This window comes from Labeo rohita, chromosome 25, assembly GCF_022985175.1.
Source record: "Labeo rohita strain BAU-BD-2019 chromosome 25, IGBB_LRoh.1.0, whole genome shotgun sequence".
NCBI classification, from domain to species: Eukaryota; Metazoa; Chordata; class Actinopteri; order Cypriniformes; family Cyprinidae; genus Labeo; species Labeo rohita.
Window position 1 is genome coordinate 26,423,818 of NC_066893.1, and position 26,655 is coordinate 26,450,472.

Here is a 26,655-nt window from a genome sequence, read left to right on the forward strand (position 1 = left end):
AGCTCGTCTCTTCTCGTACGGCCTGATTACAGGTTTGACGGCAGTTGAACTGGAATGAACCGACGCTTATTTGCGCAATATCTGCAAAACCACTGCTTTGGCTTTGCTTTCTCATTTACTGGAGCTTATAAAGCTTCCAATCGAGTCAGATGCTTTGTGAATAACGAGCAGGTACTGTAAATGCAGTGCATTATGGGTTATGAGGGCGCAGTGATAAACATAGGCTGTTAAAATCTTTTATGGTGTGGTGAATATTGCTATACACGCAATAAAATGAGAAACTAGGTACCTGGGAAAGGAAAGCAGGCCGTTGTACGCTGCAGGGCTTTGTTTACTGCGGTCAGTGTGTCGTTTTTATATTCTGTCATGCAAATTATAATTTGCATTGCATATATACGCTACCAGTTAAACATTTGGGGTTGGTACGACGTTGTTGAAAGAAGTCTCTAATGCTCACCAAGCCTGCTTTTTTAAAAAAAAAAAAAATGCAGTAAAAACTGTAAAATTGTGAAATATTATTACTATTTAAAGCAGCTGTTTTCTATTTGAATATGTTGTAAAATGTATTTTATTTTTGTGGTCAAAGCTGAATTTTTAGCTGAATTACTTCACATGATCCTTCAGAAATCACTCTGATATGCTGATTTGCTGCACAAGAAACATTTATTATTATCATACTTATTCGTATCATACTTATTTTAATATTTTATGCAATTTGATTTTTTTATGTGTCAAAGAAAAAGTACAAATAGAGGATTTGTATTCAAAATAAGCAAATAGCAAATATAAAATAAAGTAATAAAAATGAATAAAATGTAAAGATGAAATATAATTCATTTTTTTAAATTTTTATAGTAACATTTTAAAAATTAAATGTGTAGTGCGATTATAATTATTATTATTAAATACATTATTGTGCTCCTTAATATTTTTGTGAGAACCGTGATAAATTTTTATCAGAAATAAAATGAAATAAAATTAAAAAATGTATACTGAAAATAAAAAAGAAATTCAAAGCATGTATATTAAATATAAATATATTATAAAATAACTATTAGGATTAAGAATAGTTTAATTATAATAATTGAAAAAGAAGTGTAATAATTGAATAGTATTAATAGTAATGGAGAAACTGAAATAAAAATAAAAATAAAAAAGAAATTAAAATGATGTATATTAAATATAAATATATTATAAAATAACAATATTAGGATTAAGAATTGTTTAATTATAATAATTGAAAAATAATTCTAATATAATATTAATATATAATATAATATAATATAATATAATATAATATATAATATATTATTATTAGGTTTATATATATATATATATATATATATATATATATATATATATATATATATATATATATATATTATATCATTATTATTATTAATAATAAATACAAATATGATATGATAAACTGCATTTTCTCATTATTATCAATGTCGAAAACAGTTGTGCTGCTAAATATTATAATACAAAAATCACGATACATTTTTCCAGCATGTTATCATGGAGAAAATTAAATAAAAATGAAAAAGAACTTTAAAAAATGTATATTAAATATAAATTTATGAAAAAAGAACAATATTAGGATTAAGAATTGTTTAATTATGATAATTGAAAAATAACTATAATAATATAATATTTTTAATAATAATAATAATAGTAATAATAATATATAAATATAAATATAATAAATACAAATATGATATAATAAACACCATTTGCTTATTATTATCAGTGTCGAAAACAGTTGTGCTGCTAAATATTTTCATTAAAAAATCATGATAATTTTTTTTTCCCAGTATGTTATTGTGGAGAAAATGAAATAAAAATTAAAAGAAATACAAAATATGTTTATTAAATATAAATATATTCTAAAAAAAAAAAACTATGTTAGGATTAATAATTGTTTAATTATAATAACTACCAAATAACTATAATAATATAATATTAATAATATAATTATAATAATAATAATTATTATCATTATATACCTTTTTCATTTTTTTTCAGTATATTTCAGAATACAGATTTTGTCTTTTGTCTTGAATAGAAAGTTCAAAAGAACAGCATTTATTTAAAATATCAGTGTTTTGTAAGATTATAATTGTCTTTACTGTCACTTTTGATCAATTTAATGCATCTTTGCTAAATAAAAGTAGTATTTAAAAAAAAAAAAAAGTGTGATATTACAGCTTTTGTTTTGTGTGTGCACACTCATGTTTATATGTATAAGAAAGTATATGGACACTCTTAAAAATAAAATAAATAAATAAATACATACGTTCGTACATGCATAGTATGAATGTCATTGCATTATTACAAAATATCAAAGCAGGTCTAGAGTCAGTATTTAGATCAGTAACAAGCTTTAAAAAGTCCAAAAACGTATTGAAAATGTCCTGACAGCTGTAAGTGAAGCTGGTCGGGACATGTGCTGGTCACTGCAGAATACTCCAGATGAGTTTGCTCCGGTGCCCCCTGCGATAGACATCGCGTGTTTAATATCCTGTTGGCTCCTCTCGTCGCCTCCGTCCCCCGCAGATGATACACAGACCGCAGGCGCTTCCTGAGCCGCAGCCGCGCATCCAGCGCTTCAGAATGACTTCATTTAGAAGGACAGCAGACGCTCCGGAGGGTGTTTAGTTTGAGCGACGGCTTTTCATGTTTAAACATGTCCGTGCACAGATGTTATTTTTTAGTGTGCAAACTAAATGGAATTACGCTCTTCTAGATTACAAAGATTAAAAATTTAGATTTTTAGTTTATTTTTCATGCACAGGACATGCATTTGTAGTCTCTTATGTCCACAAGTGCTGGATTTATGTGATCATAAATACAGTAAAACCAGTTTTTAAAACATTAAAAATTTCACAAAAATTGTGAAATGTTATTACAATTTAAAATAGCTGTTTTCTGTTGTAATATATTGTAAAATGTAATTTATTCCTGTGATCAAAGCTGAATTTTCAGCATCATTACTCCAGTCTTCAGTGTCACATGATCCTTCATTTCTGATTATTATCAATGTTGAAAACAGTTGTGCTTATTTATTTGTTTATTTATTTAATTTTTACTTATTTATTTAGATTTTAATTTTATATATATATATATATATATATATATAATTATAATTATAATTATTATTATTATTATTATTATTATTATTAATTTTATTTTTTGGTTTATTCATTGATGGTAAATGCTGTATTTATTTATTTATTTATTAAGAATGAGTGTGTAAATAATTATTACAGTAAATAAATATAAATATTTCTGATAATGACAGAATTTACAATAAATACATATTTATTATTATGTAATTAAAATACTTAATTTATTAAGAATTGTTTAATTACTTTAAACAAACACAAATATTTATAATAATGACAATGACATTTCTTTTTTTCATTGTGTTTATGTATGTGTGTGTGTGTGTGTATTTATTAATAACGAGTAAGTAAATAATTGCAATATTGATTCGTTTTTTATTCATTTAGAATGAGGATGAATAAATAACTATTTACTTTAAATAAATATTTGTTTATTTATTGTTTGTAAATGCTGACTTTATTTATTTATTGTTTATGTATTTATTTGTTAAGAATGAGGGTGAGTAAATAATCACATTAAATGAATATTATTATTTATAATAATGACAATAACATTTATCTTTTTTCTATTTATTTATAGATGTATTTATTAATAATGAGGGCAAAGTAAATAAATATTTGTTTTTAGTTAAGAATTATATAATTAAAAATACTTTAGTTATTAAGAATGAGATTGAGTGAATAATAATTACATTAAACCAACACATTAATATACATTAATAATGTTTTATTTTAATTTTATTAATTTATTTTTTGCAAAGAATTAATACTTTTATTCATTAAGGATGCATTAAATGGATCAAAAGTGACAATAAAGACATTTGTAATGTTACAAAAGATTTGTTTCAAATAAATACTGTTCTTTCGAACCTTCTATTCATCAAACAATCCTGAAAACAATCACAATTTTAATTATCTCCTCAAAAATAATAATCAGCACAACATTGTGTGTCAGCAAATATAACATCAAATGTGAGCATTAAATCAAAATTGACCACATTTATATAATAAGTTTTACAATGCACTCTGTTTAAAAAAAAAAATGTTTGCATTCAAAATCTTAAAAATTTAGTGACTGTTAACCTTTGACCTTTTCCTATTTGGCCGACATCACCTATGATCACAGAGACTATTAGTTCATGTTAACCATAGTCATTGTTTTAGGCTAAATATGTATTACTGAATATCCTGTATATGTCTGGTTATAATTAAAAAGAGTTGTATTTATTAATATACATTCTGCAACATGTTTCAGCCAAGACAAACTGTGGATTTGATTAGTTTGGCAGTATTTTTGTTTGCCCTAATCCTTCTAGACATCTGTTGTGTCTGTGAGTAGTGACTATGACTTCACTCTGCTCTTATTAAACAGTCTTTTCCTCAAGGGATGAGTATAAATAACTTTGCTTGAAGCAGAAAAATCAGCTCCCTCCTCAATAATCATATATAAAACCGGTTTGAAATCCAGTTCCTTTCTGCATGAGTATATAGATTCATCTAGCAGACAGTTCTGGAGGCACGACGGCACCTGGCAGCTTCCAGGAACAAGCAGACGCAGTTTAATCATTTATGGGAAGATTATTTTGATGTGAGTGCGTCTTGGCTGAGCTTGGCTGAGCGTGTGTGTGTGTGAACACACGTAAGATTGTTAAAATGTCTCCTCCGCTCTGGTAAATGTGTAACAAACAGTAGCTCACACAAACAAAGTGCTGCAGACCTTCATTCTAAAACATTTAGAACGTTGAATTCCATTATAGAACTCTAAGATTCAAACTAGTTTGTGTAACTGATGTGTTCTAGAATTCCAAAATTAGAATCTTAATCTTAATTCTCTCACATTCATTCCAGAACAAGAATTCCAAGTTCCGTTCTTGAACCCTGAGCTTTAGTATAGGACGTGTTGCATTTCCCTTTATTTCCCTTTATTTTCTCATTTGTTTTTTCCCCTCATTTTTGCATTTACACCAGTGTTAGAGATTTTATTAAAGTTGTTAATATTATGAATTAGTTCGTATTTTTATATTCTGTTGTCATTTTATATTTTTTTGTGGTTATCACTTCCAGTCAAAAGTTTTTGAACAGTAAGATTTTTAATGTTTTTTAAAGAAGTCTCTTCAGTACAACAAAAACTGTAAAATGTTGAAATATTTTTACTATTTAAAATAACTGCTTTCTATTTGAATATATTTTAAAATGTCATTTATTCCTGTATTTTCAATTTAAGCTGAATTTGTAGCATCGTTACTCCAGTCACATGATCCTTCAGAAATCAATAAACAAAATAACATTTTTTATTATTATTATTATGTTGAAAACAGCTGAGTAGAATATTTTTAGGTTTCCTTGATCAATACAAAGTTCAAAAGAACAACATTTATCTGAAATAGAAATCTTTTGTAACATTGTAAATGACTGTATAATCATTTTTGATCAAATTAAAGCATCTTTGCTAAATAAAAGTATTAATTTCTATAATTTATTTGCCAAAAACTATACTGTACAATATTTTTTTAATTTTGTTTGCTCATTCTTCTATTTTAAACTAGTACTATTATAGTTATTAATATTTTAAATTTGTTTTTTGTTTGAGATTTTCTGTTTTAATTTTAGTTTGGTTTTTTATGGTCTTATTTTCTTTTTTTCATGTCTTTACTTTTTATTTCAATTTTAGTTGTAGCTATTTAAGAACATCAAATTACATGAAAATGAGACTTTTCAAATTGCTGTTACTGTTAGTTATTAATGTTTTAAATTAATGTTTATTTTGCTAGTTTCAGTTTTTTATTTTATTTTTTTTTTTTTTTTTTTTTTTACTTTTTAAAATATGCCTGCATAGTTGTTGTTTTTTTTCAGTTTTAGCTTTAGCTATTTTAGTACATTACGTTAAATTATTTTTTTTTATATATATATATATATATATATATATATATTTAATTTGTTGCATTTACACTTATTTTTTTCCACCTATTTTTTTTCACACCCATATTATTATAGGTGTTATTAATATTTAAAATTTGTTTTTGTTTTGATACTGTCTGTTTTAATTTAAATTTTAGTTATTTTTTTGTTGTCGTTTTTTTTTTTTTTTTTTTTCAGGTTTATATAGTTTATTTAATTTTTTAGTTTAAATATGAGAAATGCAAATGAGACTTGGCAAACTGCTTAAATATTATGTATTTATATTAATTTATATATATATATATATATATATATATATAGTTCCCTTATTCTTTCCATTCACACCAGTGCTATTATAATTGTGATTAATGTTTTTAATTCATTTCAGTTTTGATATTTTCTGTTTTAATTTTAGTTTAGTTTAGTTTATGTCTTTACTTAGTTATTAATATTTTAATATATTTTTTATCTGGATATTTTCTGTTTTTTATTAGTTTAATTTTTTATTTCAGTGTCAGGTATTTTAGTACATTAAGTTAAATGAAGTTTATATATATGTATATATATATATATATATATATTTTTTTTTTTAAGTTTTCATTCTAGAACCGGTTGTATCACCTCAGAATGTTGTAAAACACATTCAGATTCAGGTTTTGGCACAGTTACAGTAAATGTTAAGATGAACTTTAATACCTTGAGCGTCGTGCTGTTGTCAGCATACTTGTATGTGTGTGTCATACTGCCCTGCTTGAACCTGTGTGTGTGTGTATGTGTGTGTGTAAATGTGATGCAGACACTTCATTAAGCCTGCACACGTGTCGAGAGAGTGACTCCGTTTATGTGGTTGTCTGTCTGTCTCTAAATTAATTTATAATACTGATAACACTTTTAACACTTCTAACACTGATTCACTTATTTCACCTGTGTTTCAGTGTCTGAATGAAAGTCGCTCTCCTCCAGTCCCCTTCTCTGTCCTGTGAGAGCGCTGTTCCCTGTTCTCATCCATCCATCAGCTCTTGTCGTCTGCTTGAGGAGTTTAATGACTCTCTTAGAGTGTCTGCTCCATCTGTCTTTTTCTCTCTGCTGGTTTCTGTCAGTTCCTCCTTCACATGGCCCTCAATCAACTCATTCACACACAGAACATCGACTCTAATTGAATTACTCTCTTCTTCTGCAGTCGTTTTTCCTTTTAAATGGTTGCATTTAACCTATTTTTTTCCATTTTGTTTCCACAATATTCCATTTACCCCAGTGTTATTTTAGATACTATTAGCATTTTAAAGTTTTTTTTTTTTTGTACTTTTTTAGCTATCATTTTTTTTAACATTGGGTTACATGAAAATGAGACTTGGTGAAAGTGAAGTAAAATATATATATTTTTAATCCTCTATTTTAGTACTTGATGTACTAAAATAGCTCAAGCTAAAACTGAAATAAAATTGAATGAACTATATGGGCATGAAAAAATTATAAAATAAGACAATAAAAAACGAACTAAAATTAATGTAAAATATCAACAACAACTATAATAGTACTGGTGAATGAAAAAATGAGAAAACAAAATTAAAAAATAGGTGAAAAAATAAGTGGAAATGCAACAAAATATATATATATATATATATATTAATATAACATTAATATATATATATATATATATATATATATATATATTAATATTGTATTAATATTTTGAATTACTGTTTATTTTTCTATTTTCTGTTTTAATTTTAATTTTAGTAAAATTAATTCAGTTTTTTTTGTTCATTTTTTGTTTTTTGGCAGCTTGATACAATAAAATATTTTTAAGTTGTTGTTTTTTTGTTGTTGTTGTTGTTGTGTTTCCACTTATTATTTTACCTATTTGTTTATTTTGTTTCCTAATATTTACATTCACGCCAGTGCTATTACAGTTGTTATTAATATTTTAAATTATTTTTTTATTTTCTGTTTTAATTTTAGTTTGTTTATTTTTTTATTGTCTTATTTTATTAATTTATTTTTTCATGTCCATATAGTTTATTTAATTTATTTATTAACTTAGTGATATTTTGAATTACTGTTTTTTTTGGGGGGGTTTCTGTGTTCTGTTAATTTTAGTACAAATATTTTTTGGCAGGTTAATATATATATATATATATGTGTGTGTGTGTGTGTGTGTATACTTTGTTGTATTTCCACTTATTTTATCACCTAGTTTTTATTTTATTTCCTAATATTTACATTCTCACCAGTAATATTACAGTTGTCATTAATATTTTTAATTAATTTAATTTTTATATATATATATATATATATATATATATTTATATATAATATTTATATATAATATATATATATTTTCTGTTTTCATTATATATATATATATATATATATATATGTGTGTGTGTGTGTGTGTGTGTGTACTTGTTTTTGCTACATTGTGGGGACCAAATGTCCGCACAAGGATAGTAAAACCTGAAATTTTTGACATTATGGGGACCAGCCTGCGGTCCTGTGGTCCTGCGGTACTGTTTATTTTTCTATTTTCTATTTTATTTTAATTTTAGTAAAAATAAGTGTCAGGTTTTTTTTAAGTATGTATGTAGTTTTTATTACATTTTTATTTTTAGATATTTTACTACATTAAGTGTAATACATAAAAATGAGAAATGTTGGTGTGGCAACTAGTTGAAATGAAGTGTAGTTTTTTTTTTTTTATTTCAAGTATCAGAAATGTTTTTTGTGGTTGTTTTTTATGGTTTTAGTTTTAGTTAATTGTAAAATAACCCTGATTCACAGACACACGCACTTGCTCTCCATCTGTTATGAGACGAGATAATGTTTGCATTTGCATTTAAAACCAACATTCTATTTACTGCACACTGCTTTGCATACTGTACCATGTGCTGCATTCAGAACACAGAGAGATTTTGAGTTCCCACAAACATGCCATTCTGCCCACTTTGTGTGTTCGCAGTCGTGTATGAATCAGGTTTTGTGTCTGAGGCTCAAGGTCACTCTGAGACGAGGTGAGCAGCTCCGAGAGCTCGTATCAGTCAGAGAGACTCCATCATTTCGAGATAAGGAGAAGAGATGCTGCTCTCCCTTTATCTGTTTTTGCTCGGAAGAAGTGCAGGATTTACGTTCACACGCGCTCAGATAAGCGGGCGGAGCTGAACGCGGCCAGAGGTCGCGGGTTCAGATGGTAACGCGCAGACGCCGGCGTCTCCCGGCCGGGGTCGTGGAGGATCCTAAAGAGGCCGTTCGCTCAAATTTATTCTTGTTGCCCGTGAAAAACACGGAGATCGTCTTTCTCTTTTTTTCCCCCCTCTCTGCTTTCGGCCGTGAACTCTCTCTGCCCGGTCACCCGATCTGTAAAAACAAAACATAAGTGAATAATAACCATGAGCTCTTACTGAACGCTATATCATCGCGGGCTGGTAAACGCACTGACCTCAGTTTTCAGAAATATTACCCTGCGCAAGCGTCCGTGGCTCGAGAGCAGCTGTGCCCAGATCAGCTTAAAATATCCCAGCAACACTCCATGCTTATAGAAATGAACTCACAGCTTCAGAATTCTATTATAGACCTCAGAGGGTAATTTTAGAATTTTGTTTATAAAAATGAGACATTTCATTCTGAAACTCTGACATTAAAAATTGTTTTATTTAAAAACTGAATTTTATAACAAGGTTCATTTGTTAACATTTAACTACGTTAGTTAACATGAACTAAGAATGAACAACACTTCTAAAGCAGTTAATAAAAAAGAAAGCCAAGTTACTGAAATCTTGCTAATCATGCTAACAACATGCTAATCATGCTAGAAACATGCCAGTAACTTGCTAATCATGACATAACCATGCTGGCAACATGTAACCATGCTAGAAACATGCTAGTAACTTGCTAATCATGCTAACAACATGCTAGTCATGCTAGAAACATGCTAGTAACTTGCTAATAATGAAATAACCATGCTGGCAACATGATAGAAACATGCTAATCATGGTAAAAACATGCTAGCAACATGTAACCATGCTAGAAACATGCTAGTAACTTGATAATCATGCTAACAACATGCTAGTCATGCTAGTAACTTGCTAATAATGAAATAACCATGCTGGCAACATGATAGAAACATGTTAATCATGGTAAAAACATGCTAGCAACATGTAACCATGCTAGAAACATCCTAGTAACTTGCTAATCATGCTAACAACATGCTAGTCATGATAGTAACATGCTATTAACTTGCTAATAATGAAATAACCATGCTGGCAACTTGATAGAAACATGCTAATCATGGTAAAAACATGCTAGCAACATGTAACCATGTTAGAAACATGCTAGTAACTTGCTAATCATGCTAACAACATGCTAATCATGCTAGAAACATGCTAGTAACTTGTTAATAATGAAATAACCATGCTGGCAACATGATAGTAACATGCTAATCGTGCTAAAAACATGCTAGCAACATGTAACCATGCTAGAAATGTGCTAGTAACATGCTAATCATGCTAACAACATGCTAATCATGCTAGAAACATGCTAGTAACTTGCTAATCATGACACAACCATGCTAGCAACATAATAGTAACATGATAATCGTGCTAAAAACATGCTAGCAACATGTAGTCATGCTAGAAACGTGCTAGTAACTTGCTAATCATGGTAGAAACATGCTAATAAAAATTGCTATTCATGCTAGAAACATGTTAGCCACACTTCTAGTAACTCGTTAATCATGTTATAAACATGTTAGCAACATGCTAATCATGCTAGAAACATGCTACTAACATGTTAATCATGACATAACCATGCTAGCAACATGCTAGTAACACGCTAATCATGGTAAAAAACATGCTAGAAACATGTTAATCATGCTAGAAACATGCTACTAACTTGTTAATCATGCTAGAAACATGCTAGGAAATTTGCTAATCATGCTAGAAACGTGTTAACAACATGCTAATCATGCTAGAAATATGCTAATCATGCTAGAAACATGCTACTAACATGATAAGCATGACATAACCATGCTAGCAACATGCTAGTAACATGCTTATCATGCTAGCAACATGCTAGTAACATTCTAATCATGCTAAAACATGCTAGTAACATGCTTATCATGCTATCAACATGCTAGTAACTTGCTAATCATGACATAACCATGCTAACAACATGATAGTAACATGATAATCATGTTAAAAACATGCTAGCAACATGCTGATCATGTTATAAATGTGTTAGGAACTTGTTAATCATGCTAGCAACATGCTAGTAACTTGCTAATCATGACATAACCATGCTAACAACATGATAGTAACATGATAATCATGTTAAAAACATGCTAGCAACATGCTAATCATGTTAGAAATGTGTTAGGAACTTGTTAATCATGCTGGAAACATGTTAGTAACATGCTAATCATGCTAGAAATATGCTAATCATGCTAGAACCATGCTACTAACATGCTAATCATGACATAACCATGCTAGCAACATGCTAATAACACGCTAATCATGCTAGCAACATGCTGGTAACATTCTAATCATGTTAAAAACATGTTAGCAAAATGCTAATCATGCTAGAAACATGCTATCTAGCTGACATGCCTTCTAAACATTAAAGATTTAGGCTTTAAAACTACTTTAAACTTATAACTATTTCAGACTGAAAACCATCAAACTTAAAACATTTTAAATTTTTAATTTGTGTGTGTATGTGTGTGTGCATTTTTAATGAATTATTTAATTGAATTAATAGTTTTGAATATGTTTGTGTGTGTGTGCATTTTTAATTAATTGTGAAATGAAATTAGTTGTTTTTAATTTGTGTTTTTACACGCCTATGTTTTCTATTAATTATTAACTACATTTTAAATGAATTGTTTTTAATTTGTGTTTGTGTGTGTGTGCGCGCGCATTTTTAATTAATTGTGAAATTAATTGTGATTTCATTATTTGTTTTTATAAAGATTTTATAGACATTGTGTGGTGCAACAGGTAAAATTGTTGAAAGTATTAATTGTTTAATCAATTCAACATATTGGGGTAAAAAAACAGTAATAATGCAGTATTATTCAAGCATGTATAATTCCTCTTCCTGTCATTCCACTTCAAATTCCAGCTCCACATCCTGTCAAACCAATTCAGTTCAGATTCACAGTTCTTGAATCTTATTCATACCTTACACAAAACTTGTTTTGTTTTGTTAATGATCTGTTCAGAGATCCACTGACATAGATGTGTGTGTGTGTGTGTGTGAGCTCCTCACACCTTCAGATCCTGAGGGAGGAGAATCTCTCACTGTCAACACTTCTGCTTCTCTTTCTCTTTCCTTGCCTCATTTTTCTCCTCTCCCGTTGCCAAAAGCGATCCGCGCCAGGCCGTCCTCCCTTTCCCTGTTTCCTCTGGCTTTTCCTCGTGTCTCACACACACTGAAAACACATCAGTCTTCCAGTAACAAGCACCTCACACACACACACACTCTATTCTCAGGTGTCTTGCATTCCCTGACCGCCTGTCCTTGAAACACACTGTTGGTTTCTCAGTCGGGGGGAGACCAGCCTTTACCCGAACAAAAGCTGCGACCGCAAGAGAAAGAAGTAATTAGGAGGAGGCGGCGTTTTACGTCTTTGCCCCCGTTTAGCAAAGAGTGGCTAGTTTACAGGGACAAAAAGCTGAAAGAATAACTTCTCAGAGAGGGGGAGCTACTTTTATAATCTGCCGCTCTGAATGGAGAGATTGTAGCTTGAGGTCAAGGTGCCGCAGCGGGGGCCGAATCAAAGAGCTAAACCAGGCTGGACTGGGCGCCACCGTCCCATTCCTCGGTCCACGGCAGCTCTCATATGCTGTTATTAACTTGAGTATGAAACAGAGGGATAGTTCACCCAAAATGAATGCTTAATCACTCTCATGTATTTCTAAAACTGATTTGTTTTTCTTCTATACAATGTTTAAAAGTAGATCATTTGCAGTGCTGTTTACCATTCAGTAGCAATGCAAAAAAAAAAAAAAAACAAACAAACAAAAAAAAAACACTGGAGACATATGATATTTATTTCATTTTTATATTGAAAATGAGAATAACAACAACAACTATTATTATTATTATTATTATTATTATTATATTTAATTAAGTAAATCTTAGAATATAAGTTAACTTTAGTCCATATAAGAATAATGAATAATATATTTATTTATAATATATATATATATATATATATATATATATATATATATATAGTGATTTTAGTAGTTTATAGTTAACTTATTACTCCATAGTAGAATGAAAAATAATTTTATTCATAAAAATATAAAATAATATGCTGTAATATTTAATAAACATACACACAAACACACAGCTATTGTATGTGTGTGTGTGCATGTGCGTTTTTAATAAATTCTAAGATAAATTTTAAATTAATTGTTTTTAATTTGTGTGTCTGTGAGTGTGCATGTTTTGAATTAATTAAAATTGTTTTTAATTTGTGTGTGCATCAGTTTTTTAATTAATTATTAAATACGTTTTAAATCATTCGTTTAATTTTGTGTGTGTGTGTGTGTGTAGGTTTTAATTATTTACTTAAATTACTTGTTTTTAATTTGTGTGTGCTCACGCACATTTTTAATTATTTATTAAATACATTTTAAATACTTTTTTTTCATTTGTGTGTGTGCGCATGTTTTTAATTAATTATTAAATTGTTTTTAATTTGTGTGTGTGCGTATCCATTTTTAAATAATTGTGAAATTAATTTTAAATTAATTGTCTTTAATTTTGTGTGTGTGTTTGCGTTTTTAATCATTTAATTAAATTACTCGTTTTTAATTTGAGTGTGTGTGCGTGTATGCACATTTAAAAAAAAAAAAAAAAATTTAATTAATTGTTTTTAATTTTGTGTGTGTCTGTGCTTTTTTAATTAATTGTGCAATTAAATTAATTGTTTTTAATTTGTGTGTGTGTATGCGTGCATGTTTTTAATTATTTATTAAATAAATTCAGTGAATTGTCTAAGTTGTGTATATATGTGTTTTAAGTTGTGTGCATGCATGTGTTTTGAATTCATTCTTAAGAAATAATTCAGTTAATTTTTTTGTGTGTATATGTGTGTTTATATATATATATATATATACACACACATATAATGATATAATATGCTTTAATAATTAATTAAACAGACACAAATTAATTATATTTATATATTTAAATAATAATGAAATTTTTTTTTAAACAATAAATAATCAGATTCTTAAATAATACTTTAATAATTAATTAAAACACACACACACACACACACACACATATAAACAAATATGTTTGTAAAATTTAATTAATTTGATATAATTATAATACATATATTTTTAATGTATAGTTATAAACTGATTACTCCATAGTGAAAATGCGAAAATCACATGAACTTTTTTCTGGCCTACAAAAGGGCCACAATATACAGTCTCTTTCTCGAACGCGTCTAATCCAGCTCAAGTCGTATCAAAACATAATAAACCTGCACCCGCTTCTTTGTACTCCAGAAGTAACTTTATCTGCGCTTTTTCTCCCTCGTTTCTTTTTTCTCCATCTGTGTGAACTGGGCCAGCGTTTCATTCTTCATAATTGCCTGTCATCCGAGCTCAAGGTGACATACCTCGTATATAGTCATTGTTTATGTTGACTATCAGCCGGTCAGATTGCATGTTATTGCATAAGTTGGCTTCTGTTACAGCGTGTGTAATGTGGTAATCGCTTTTGAGGTTTAAACCCCAACGGCTGTCAAACACACCCTGTGTTTTCGGCTCTTTGAAAAGCTTTGTTGCTGATTGCGTGATTATTTATGCCTCAGGGGGGCTACGGCCACTTCCTCTTCCTGTCAGAGAGAACGGACACTCGCTAGAAATCAGCGCTCTCGACCGGTAATTCATTAACAATCCGGCTGCCCTCCGGAACATCTCTTCTGCTTTTATCTTATTTCTGGAGACAGATTCAAACAAATAAAGCTTGTGACTGTATACATGTTCCTGCCATAGAGTCAGTGCTGTGGAGTTATTAACTGAAACTTATGCTCGGCAAGGCTGCGTTTATTGGGTCATAAATACAGTAAAAGCAGTAATATTGTGAAATATTATTACAATTTCAAATAAATGTTTACTATTTGAATATATTTTAAGATGTAATTTATATCTGCGATCAAAGCTGCATTTTCAGCATCATTACTCCAGTCTTCAGTGTCACATGATCCTTCAGAAATCATTCTAATATTGTTATTGTTGAAAACAGTAGCGTTGCTTAATATTTTTATTTTTTAAGACTCTTTGATGAATAGAAGGTTCTAAAGAACAGTATATATTTGAAATAGAAATATTTTGCAATATTATAAATGTCTTTACTTAAATCAGAAATGTCACTTTTGATCAATTCAATGCATCTTTGCTGAGAACAAGTATTAATTTCTTTCAGTATTTAGCCATTTAAAATCATTTAAAAATGTAAATAATGCTACTTATTTTAATAGCTATTTTATTATTATTAATATTAATAAGGATGAATAAATTATTAAACAAATTAAAACGCACACATATAATTTAAATACATAATAGAAATACGAAACAGTCAAAATGTAAAAATGAAAAGAAAATTAAAAAGTAAATAATACTAATAATTATAAATGATTATTTTATTATTAATAATATTAATAGTAATAAATAAGTTCTTTCGGTAAAACACACCCATACCCACATATGATTTAAATACATGATAGAAATATGATACAGTCAAAATGTTAAAATTGTAAATAATGTAAAATTGTAAATAATACTAATAATTATAAATAACTATTTTATTATTAATAATATTAATAATAATAAATAAATTATTAAACAAATTAAAACACACATATAATTTCAATACATAATAGAAATATGATGCAGTCAAAATTAATAAGATTTAAAATATTTAAAAAATGTAAATAATACTAATAATAATTATTTTTTAATGTTATTATTAATAATATTAATAGTAATAAATAAATTATTGAATAAAACACACCCGCACCCACATATGATTTAAATACATAATAGAAATACAATACAGTAAAAATTGTTAAAAAATTGCAATGTAAATAATACTAATAATTATACATAATTATTTTATTATTAATAATATTAATAGTAATAGACCATTTTTTAATAAATTAAATAAAATACACACATATAATTAAAATACATAATAGAAATATGATAGTCAAAATATAAAAATTTTAAATAATGTAAAAATGTAAATAATACTAAACATTTAAAAATAATTATTTTATTGTTAATAATATGAATAACTACATAAATTATGAAATAAATTAAAACACATAATTTCAATACATAACAGAAATATGATGCAGTCAAAATTTAAAGATTTAAAATATTTAAAAAAAAGTAAATAATACTAATAATTATAATTGATTATTTTATTATTATTTATAATATTAATTGTAATAAATTATTAAATAAATTAAATAAAACATAATAATTTAAATATGTAAAAGAAATATGATGCAGTCAAAATGTAAAGATTTTAAATATGATTACAAAAAATAATATTAATAATTATTTTATTATTAATAATATTGTTAGTAATAAATCAATTCTTAAATAAATTAAATAAAACACACACATACAATCTAAATACATCATAGAAATACGATACAGTCAAAATGTAAAAATGTCAAATAATGTAAAAATGTAAATAATACTAATAATTATAAAAAACCTAATTTATTATTAATAATATTAATAATAATAAATAAATTATTAAACAAATTAAAACACACACATATAATTTAAATACATAATAGAAATACGATAGTCAAAATGTGAATTTTTAAAATATTTTTCAAAAGTAAATAATACTAATAATTATAATTAATTATTTTATTATTCATAATAATATAAATAGTAATACATTATTAAATAAATTAAATAAAACACCTAACAATTTAAATATGTAGAAATACAATACAGTCAAATGTATTGACTAATGTCAATGTCATTGTATTGAATAATGTAAAAAAATTAAATTATATGAATAATTAATAATTATCTTATTATTAATAGTATTTATAGTAATTAATTAGATAAAGTAAAACACACATATAATTAAAATACATAATTGAAATATGATACAATCAAAATGTAAATGTTTTACGTTTAAAAAATGTAAATACAAATAATTATAAATAATTTAATTATTATTAATAATATTAATAGTAATAAATGATTAAATAAATAAAAAACACACTTAATAACTTAAATAAAAAATAGAAATGCAATACAGCCAAAATGCACAAATGTTAAATAATGCAAATAGTACTAATAATTATAAATAATTATTTTATTATTAATAATATTAATAGTAATAAAATACTAAATAAATTAAAACACACACATTATAATTGAAATACATAATAGAAATACAGTCATCATTCTTCCCATATGTTTCTATATGTCTAATTATATAATTTTTCTTTTACAATATACTGAATGTTGGGCAGTTGATTAAAAAGCAAGAAACAAGCGCTGTAGTCATCACGTATTTGTCACCAATAAAAACGCTGTGTTACATCATTGACTTGGTATTTAGACTTTGATTTCAGACAAAACAGATTTATTGTTTATCACTTTATTCATTTCAGTTATATAAATGTAGCTCTTTCGCCTGATAGTTGTTTGTATTGGCACACAGGGATTGTCCTGTTAAATATGTCATTTGCAGTGTAGTTAAATACTATCAAAGGCCTCCAGCCTCTCTGTACTTTAACCACTTTAAAAGACGAGTAGCTTGTTGCATGCTTGTGAATTTTAGTCTGATCTGGACTGACGTCTCCGGCGGCTTTCAGTCCAACACCACCTTTGTGTGAATCCAGCATGCGCTGAAATGAGCTGTGCGAGAGAAAGACAGAGCGAGACAGGAAGAGAAATACACTCGGGGTTACGGGGAGAGAAAGGAAAGGAAGGAGGAAAAAAGAGAGAGAGACAACACTCTGGCATACACCAGCGTTTGGCTTCTGCCACACAGTCTCAGTCAGCAGTTTCTGTTAACGAAACACAGCCAAACGGCTCTCCACGACGCCAGATCTGCAGCTAATGGCGCTGCCGGAGCCGCCATTCTTTAGCTCGCCATAACGTTTATCATCCGTATACTGAACACTAGTCGCTGAAATATGATTTATTATGCATCCCTGCATAATGTAAAACACGTCACAACAAGCTTCCAGTGTCGAGTCGTTTTGCTGATCTCATCAAGAGCAAAATACCTCTGATCTCGAACACTGAATCAGTGTAGTTTGCTGTTTTAAGTCAGTAGCTTGTAGTTTATATACTGAACTTTGAGTACTGTAGTTTTTTTTAATATTATTTATATAGTTTATATTAGATTTTATTAGATAGTTGTTTTTTTTTTTTTTTTTTTTTGAAGTAATTTTGTATTTTGTAAAAAAAAAAATAATAATAATTTTTTTAACTTTTAGTGATTTTGGTTGTTTTCGTCAGTTTTTTTAACGTCCATATTAGATTTCATTTATATACTTTGTTACATTTTATTATATAGTTGTTTTTTTATTTGAAATAATTTTAGATTTTGTAAAAAAAAAAAAAATATATATATATATATATATATATTGAAGTTTTAGTGATTTTAGTTGTTTTTGTCAGTTTTTTTAACATCTATATTGGATTTTATTTATATAGTTTATATTACATTTTATTAAGTTTTTTTTTTTGAAGTTTTGGTTGAAGTTATTAATTTTGTATTACTTTTATTAGTTTTTTTGTATTTCCTATTTATATAAATTATAATATATATATATATATATATATAATTTATTTATTTATTTATTTAACATTTTGGTGGTTTTGTGTGTTTTTGTCAGTTTCTAAATGTCTATATTAAATTTTATTTATATAGTTTATATTACATTTTATTATTAAGTTTTTATTTATTTATTTATTTTTTAAGTTTTGTGATTTTGATTGTTTTTGTCAGTTTTTTAATGTCTATATTTGATTTTATGATAGTTTTTTATTTAAAATAGTTGTTATATTTTGTTATATCTATATTGGATTTTATTTATATAGTTTATATTACATTTTATTAAGTTTTTTTTTTTTTTTTTTTTTTTTTTTTGAAGTTTTGGTTGAAGTTATTAATTTTGTATTACTTTTATTAGTTTTTTTTATTTCCTATTTATTTAAATTATAATATAAATATATATATATATATAATTTTGGTGGTTTTGTGTGTTTTTGTCAGTTTCTAAATGTCTATATTAAATTTTATATATATAGTTTATATTACATTTTATTATTAAGTTTTTATTTATTTATTTTTAAGTTTTTATTTTATTTATTTATTTTTTAAGTTTTGTGATTTTGATTGTTTTTGTCAGTTTTTTTAATGTCTATATTTGATTTTCTAATAGTTTTTTATTTTAAATAGTTGTTATATTTTCTAATATATGTACTTTATGTATATATATATATATATATATATATATATATATTTCTTTTTTTTTCATTTTATTTGAAGTTTTACTGGTTTTGGTCATTGGTCTGTTTTATTCGTTTTTTAAATGTCTGTGTTGTTTAATTATTTTTGTTTCAGTTTTAGTCTGCTATTTAGGTGTTATTTTATCATTGTTGAGATACTACTAAGAGTTTTTATTAATATTTTAAATTAGCTTTTATTTTTTTTGTTTTAATATCAGTTTCAGTTTTGGTAACTTTGTTGTGTTTGTCAGTTTTAGTATTTTTTTATGTATATGAAGTTATTATTATTGTTATTATTATTATTATTTATTTTAGTATTAGTTATTTAAAACATCAAGTGAAACTAAATAAGGAATATGAAAAAATAATAAAATAAGAACTTTTGCCTTGGCAAGAAGCTGAAATAAATGTTATATTTTGTTTCATTTCAACTAGACAATTTATTGTAATGGTTGGTTTTAGTTAACTACAATAACCCTGATTTTAGCACATCAACTTAAATTAAAATTAAAATGAGAAATGTTGGTCAAATAAAACAAGTTTAAGTCTCTGACTGTTTGTCAGAATTACGACTTTATTTCTCAGAATTGCGAGTTTATATCACAATTCTGAGAAAACAATTCAGAATTGCGAGAAAAAACATGTCGCAATTGCCATTTTTATTTTTTATTCAGTGGCAGAAACGGGCCTCCATAGATTTTACTGTGGGCTGGGAAAAATGGTTTTGGGTCAAAAATAAATGTGAATAGAAAAATCATGAATCTGTTTATAATGAATATAAATCTTTGCTGTAAAATATTTCACAGGCTACATTTTGCTGTCATGTAGAATAAAACTTGGAAACCCATCATTATATTTGATTTGTGAGTGAACTGTTCGTGTGAGTCAGTTGTTTTCTAAGAATTGGTTCGTAGAATGTTTTGAATGACTCATTTGTGAATCTTTCTGAACTTACAACATCTATGCATTTGGCAACTTAAAGTGAATTATATATAAAGAATCAAACCTGTGCATAGTGTCATTCTTTACTCTTTTAGCTACAAGAATACTAATTCAAGCAACATGATGCTGTAAACAACTAGAAAGGTCATGGAAAAGTTATGGTGATTCATTGTTTTAAAAAAAGGGTTTGGAAACTTTGGAGAAGAACATGATTTAAGCACAAACGCTGCAGGACGAGCTTGAGGTTTGGTCACATCAGCAACTACCAACACTAGTAATCGTGATGCTTGCCAATAGTTATTTGTGTTGTTCAGTAATCGTGTGAAATCTTTTGCATGTGTAGAATCGAATGTGAACATGTGCGCGGCGTGTCGCGAGGCGCGTTATCCTGCATGTGTCCGTGTGCCGCTATAATGCGAGGAGGCAGGTTCGTGATTAAACAGCATGTGTTTCATGTTTTGAGGGCATGTGTTTTCTTTCCCAATCATGTTGGGATCTGAGACGCACACACACGCACACACATGCATGGATGTTTTCATATTGTTCACATGCATTTCCTGCGAGAGGGGAGGACGGCGGGCGTTTGAAGGCGCTTTGATCTGTGTGCTTTACGGTCTGTGTCTGCGCCGGGACTGCTGGGAGCTTTTGTCCGGCTGTCCCCACCTCTAATTAAGACGTCGTCTGTGTTTGCGGACAGGGACGGAGCGCCGGAGGCCGCGGCAGAGGGAAGTGATTTGTGTTTTGTGGATCAGTGACAGCAAAGAGAGCTTTATCACGACAGACTCAAGCTGAGAGGAATCAACACGTCGGCCTCTTTTGTTGGACACTCGGGGAACGGCTTTAGAGATGTCACAGAGTGTGTGTGACGGGCCCAAGTCCTTTCAAGTTGACATAAAAATCTAATTAGAATTATTTATTTGTGTGTGTGTGTCTATTTCTATCTATCTATCTATCTATCTATCTATCTATCTATCTATCTATATATATATCTATCTATCTATCTATCTATCTAGATAGATAAATAGATAGACAGATTCATAGATAGATAGATATAGATATATATATATAGATAGATAGATAGGTAGATAGATAGGTAGATAGATAGCGATATATTAACTATGTATTATTTTTTTATCTTTTTAAATAATATATTGCTTATTTATTATAGTTAATATTTCTGTTGTTTAAACACCCTGTTGTTTAAACAATTAGCTATGTAATTTTTTGTAGTTATTTATATAATATATTGCGTACTTAATATTAATTATTAATATTTTTATACTTTATATATTTCCATATACATAAAAATCAAATTTATATGATGGGCCCAAGTCTTTTTAAGTTGACATAATCTAGTTATGTATATATATATATATATATATATATATATATATATATATATATATATATATATATACATATATATATATATATACATATATATATATATATACATAACTAGATTATGTCAACTTAAAAAGACTTGGGCCCATCATGTAAATTTGATTTATATATATATATATATATATATATATATATATTAAAAAGAATAAATAATTAGCTATATAATATTTTTGTATGTATTTATATGATGTATTGCTTATTTATTGTTATTATTTATATACTTTATATATATATATATATATATATATATTGCTTATATATATAAGCAATATATAATATAAATACTTGCATAAATATTATAAATATATATACAAAATGTATGCAAGTATTGTTTATATTATTATAATAATAATAATATATAATTATTTCTATAATTTATATATATATAATATAAGTAATATAATATTTATGCAAGTGTTTCTATAATATATTGCTTATCAATACATACATACATACATCTATGGAGGGCCAAATTACTCAAAATTAAATGATTAAATAAATGTTAAAATATATAAATAAATCGTTAAATGCATCATTTAATTATTGAAAGCATAAATAAATGTTGAAATATTTATTTATTTAAATATGTATTTATTTATTTAACTTTTTATTTATTTAAATATTTATTTATTTATTTATTTATTTTAATATTTAAATATTTATTTATTTATTTATTTAAATAAATATGTAAATATTAATTTGGCCCTCCATATATATCAACTTGACTTGTATTCATATATGTACTTTATTCATTTGTATTAGCTATTTATAATTTTTTTTTTATTTCTATTATATACAACTCTGTGTTATGTAATTCTAGAATTATATATGTGATAATAAACACAATATATATTAAAAATATCTCTATATAATTTTTTGGTGTGGGTATTGCACATAATACATAGTATTGTGTATTAATGTACTGTGTATTAATTTAATAGTACTTTAATTTCTTTTTAACTTTTAGCTATTTTATGTTTTTTAATTTACATTAAGTGTTGTACACAGCTATTTGTATTTTTTACACTTCTATTGCGATTTCTATTTACACGCAACTATATATAAACATTAACTATATTTGAAGAGTTTATTTGCAAAAACAGATTTCTCTGTTTTTTTTTTTTAAATATTGAAAATTATTTAATTGAGTTATCTGTTTTTGCAAATGAACTCTTCATTTATTTATTCATCAGGATGAAGTGACACCCTCTGTATATATGTATATATGTTACATTTTAATGTGTATTTACATGTATTTTTATTGTTTTATGTATTTTATTTACTGTTTTCCTATTATATACAATAGAGCTACATGTGTACATGTGTGTATATGTGCATGTCACATTACAGAAGTGAGATGGGTTTGGAATGACGTCTCATGACGTGTTTGTGACGCATGTCTTTGTTTGGTTGTTATCAGGAGGAAGTGACACCCTCTTTTGAAAGTTTTCTCCACTCACAAGCGCCATGTGCGTTCGTGTCATAGTCCGTTCTCCGTCTGAAGTATGTGTGCTGGAATGTAAAGCAATTGAAGTGGCCAACACACACTGATCAGCCCACTTAACACACACACACTCCACACTCAGCATCACTTAACACACGTCCTTAAAGAGACAGTACGCCCAAAAATAAACGCTCTCATCATTTCCTGAGCCCAAACCCGTATGACTTTCTTCTATGTGTGAATTGCAAATAAATGCTTATGAAGTGAAAACAACGAGTGTGAATAAATGATGTCAGAATTTCTCATTATGGATGAACTGTTCCTTTAAGACGCTCTCGTTAGACTGTGTTTTGGATTTACTAGGACTTTGATGTCAAAGGTCATCGTTCGGGTCACTGATAACAGCCCAGACGAGCTCTTGAGCTGAGTTGATTCGACTCCAGACGTGCGTTTGAGTTGCTTGTCTGCATGTTTTTATCTAGTCTTTAGTGGCAGAACTGAGCTTTGTTTTTCCACTAAGGCCTGTTTACAGTGAATGCAGCCTGACATGACGGCTGTTGCCGCTGTGTGGATTTCTGGGTAGAAACTTTGGCACGGCAGCATTACGCTGGAAATAACAGGGTGTTTGGACCAAAAAAACCCAAGTGCCCTCCCTTAGAGAGTATCTGTGTGTGTGTGTGTGTTGTGCGTCTGTTGTTGTTGTCGCCAGGTTTTACTGCCACGTACACACACACACACACACACATTTACAGCGGGCCTGCCTGTTTTCTGACGCTGTGTGTGTTTGTTTATTTTGTTCTTCACAGACTTTCCCACGCACACAGATCTGCCATCAAGGTCATCAGGCGGATGCAGTACTTTGTGGCTCGACGAAAATTTCAGGTATTTTTATTTTGTATGTCAGAATTAATAATGGTATATGTAATTTTTAAACTATTTTATATTTTAGAAATAGTAAATGTATATATAAATGTAATATTTTAACACATTTAATACATTTTTATATTTATTAAATTTTTTATTATTATTTTATTATGTATTTCTTTTATATTATATATATATATATATATATATATATATATATATGCATTTTTAATTATTTTATATTTTTTAAATATTACATTTATATATATATGCATTTTTAATTATTTTATATTTTTTAAATATTACATTTATATATAAATGTAATATTTTAACACATTTTGTACATTTGTTATATTTGTTAAATTATATATTTTTTTAAATTATATATTTGTTAAATTATATATTTTTTATTTGTTTTTCTTTTATTTAAAAATTTATATATATCTATTATTTGTTGTTTTATATATGTATATATATTCAAAATTTAATCAATTTAATATTTTAATTATTAATATATTAATATTATATATATATATATATATATATATATATTAAATATTATTATAATTATTTTATAAATATTAAATTTATATATAAATGTAATATTTTAACACATTTCTTATATTTATTACATTACATATTTTTGTTTTAATTATTTTATTTTATATTTATTATATATTACATTACATATTTTTGTTTTTAATCATTTTATTTATATTTATATATATATATATATATATATATGTGTGTGTGTGTGTGTGTGTGTGTGTGTGTGTGTGTGTGTGTTTTAATAGATACACAAAACATGTCATTTTGATTAGTGTTTAATTTTTAATTAATATTATTCCTGTTTCTATTCATAAAAATACTGTATATGATAATAATAAATAAAATTAATGACAGTAATAATAATAAATATAATAGTAATGTATCATATATTATTGTGTATTTATATTAGATGTTAATTAATTTTTATTTAATTATTTTACTATTTCTGTTTCCCTATTAATATAATATTATATTAAATTATTTTCACTACCCAAGAAATAATACATTTAAATTATTTTGTAGACATTTTGTAGAACACACACACACACATAAGTATTTTCATTTATGTAAATGACCCAAAAACTATAAATATGTTGAAACTATAAATGTACACTAAATATGAATAAAAAAAATCAATATAATTATGGAGAAAATTACTTCAGTTTTAATACTTTCAATCAGTGAACCTTATTCATGAAACACGGGCAGAACAAATTTCTGTCTGAACGGTTATAAAGCTGCTGCAAACCGTCGCTTTGAATATGAATAGTTTTATAAATAATTTACACATAAATTTGTTCTTGTAAACCACCCAATTAGTAAAGACATTGTGAAAACATTTTATTGCATTTACATTTATGCATTTCGCAGACATTTTTATCCAAAGCGACTTCAAACCAAAAGAAATTCAAAAACAGTAATCTGAACCGAAATTAATAAATATACACAAGTAAACACTCAGTCAAAACAGAGACACGTTGCATACTTCTGCTATTGTTGTTATTGAGTTAAACTGAGCTATAATAACAAAGCGTGGAAGTTCAAGGCCCAAGGGACCCGGAAAAATAGTCGTCTGTGATGACAATGGCTCTCATGGATGCCGTCTCTGTCCCGCAGCAAGCGAGGAAACCATACGACGTGCGGGACGTGATCGAGCAGTATTCGCAGGGCCACCTGAACATGATGGTCCGCATCAAAGAGCTGCAGAGAAGGTGAGACTCGATGTGACGTCACCTCAGAGTTTATTCCTGTTCCTTCCCACAAAACCAGTGGCGTGGGCGGGATTTCCAAACAATCGCTGTGTATTTCACAGTTTCCTGCTGTTTTTCCTCTCGCAGGTTGGATCACACTTTGGGAAAACCGGGAATGTTCCTGCCAGGTAAAGGAAAACTGAGGTTTTGAATGTTCCCACATTAAATACAGATTGAGAATATGTGAATACATGAGCACAAAATCATACTGAGATACTCACAGGATCTATTATACTTGTGTTTTTTTTTGTTTGTTTGTTTGTTTGTTTTTTAAATAAAATGTAGGCAGTCTAACAATATACCAGGCATCCTCCCATATTTATGTATAATTTTATTGTAATAAAACTGTACTTATTTTTTATATAAAAATATACAAAAAAGAATAATTTGGAGGAAAATAAATAATATTATAATAAATTTAATAATAAAAATACCATAAATTTCTCCAAACCTGAAAAAGTGAGCATTAAATGAGAAGTCCATTTCCAAAACAATTTACAAATAATGTACTCACCCCCTTGTCATCCAAGATGTTCATGTCTTTCTGTCTTCAGTCAGACATTTCAGGATTTTTCTTCATATAATGGACTTCACTGGTGCCCCTGATTTTGAACTTCCAAAATGTAGTTTAAATGCAGCTTCAAAGGCTCTAAACG

General features: G+C 27.3%; 1 protein-coding gene across 1 annotated transcript in view; it reads left to right on the plus strand.

The window, feature by feature from the left end:
- kcnq1.2 (potassium voltage-gated channel, KQT-like subfamily, member 1.2) overlaps positions 1-26,655 on the plus strand; it is a 224,154-nt gene that overhangs the window by 115,848 nt on the left and 81,651 nt on the right. Inside the window, exons 16-18 of the mRNA XM_051100084.1 lie at positions 24,143-24,218; positions 25,866-25,960; positions 26,087-26,127. Of these exons, the coding sequence (XP_050956041.1) occupies positions 24,143-24,218; positions 25,866-25,960; positions 26,087-26,127 (212 nt within the window). The remainder of the gene's footprint in view (positions 1-24,142; positions 24,219-25,865; positions 25,961-26,086; positions 26,128-26,655) is intronic.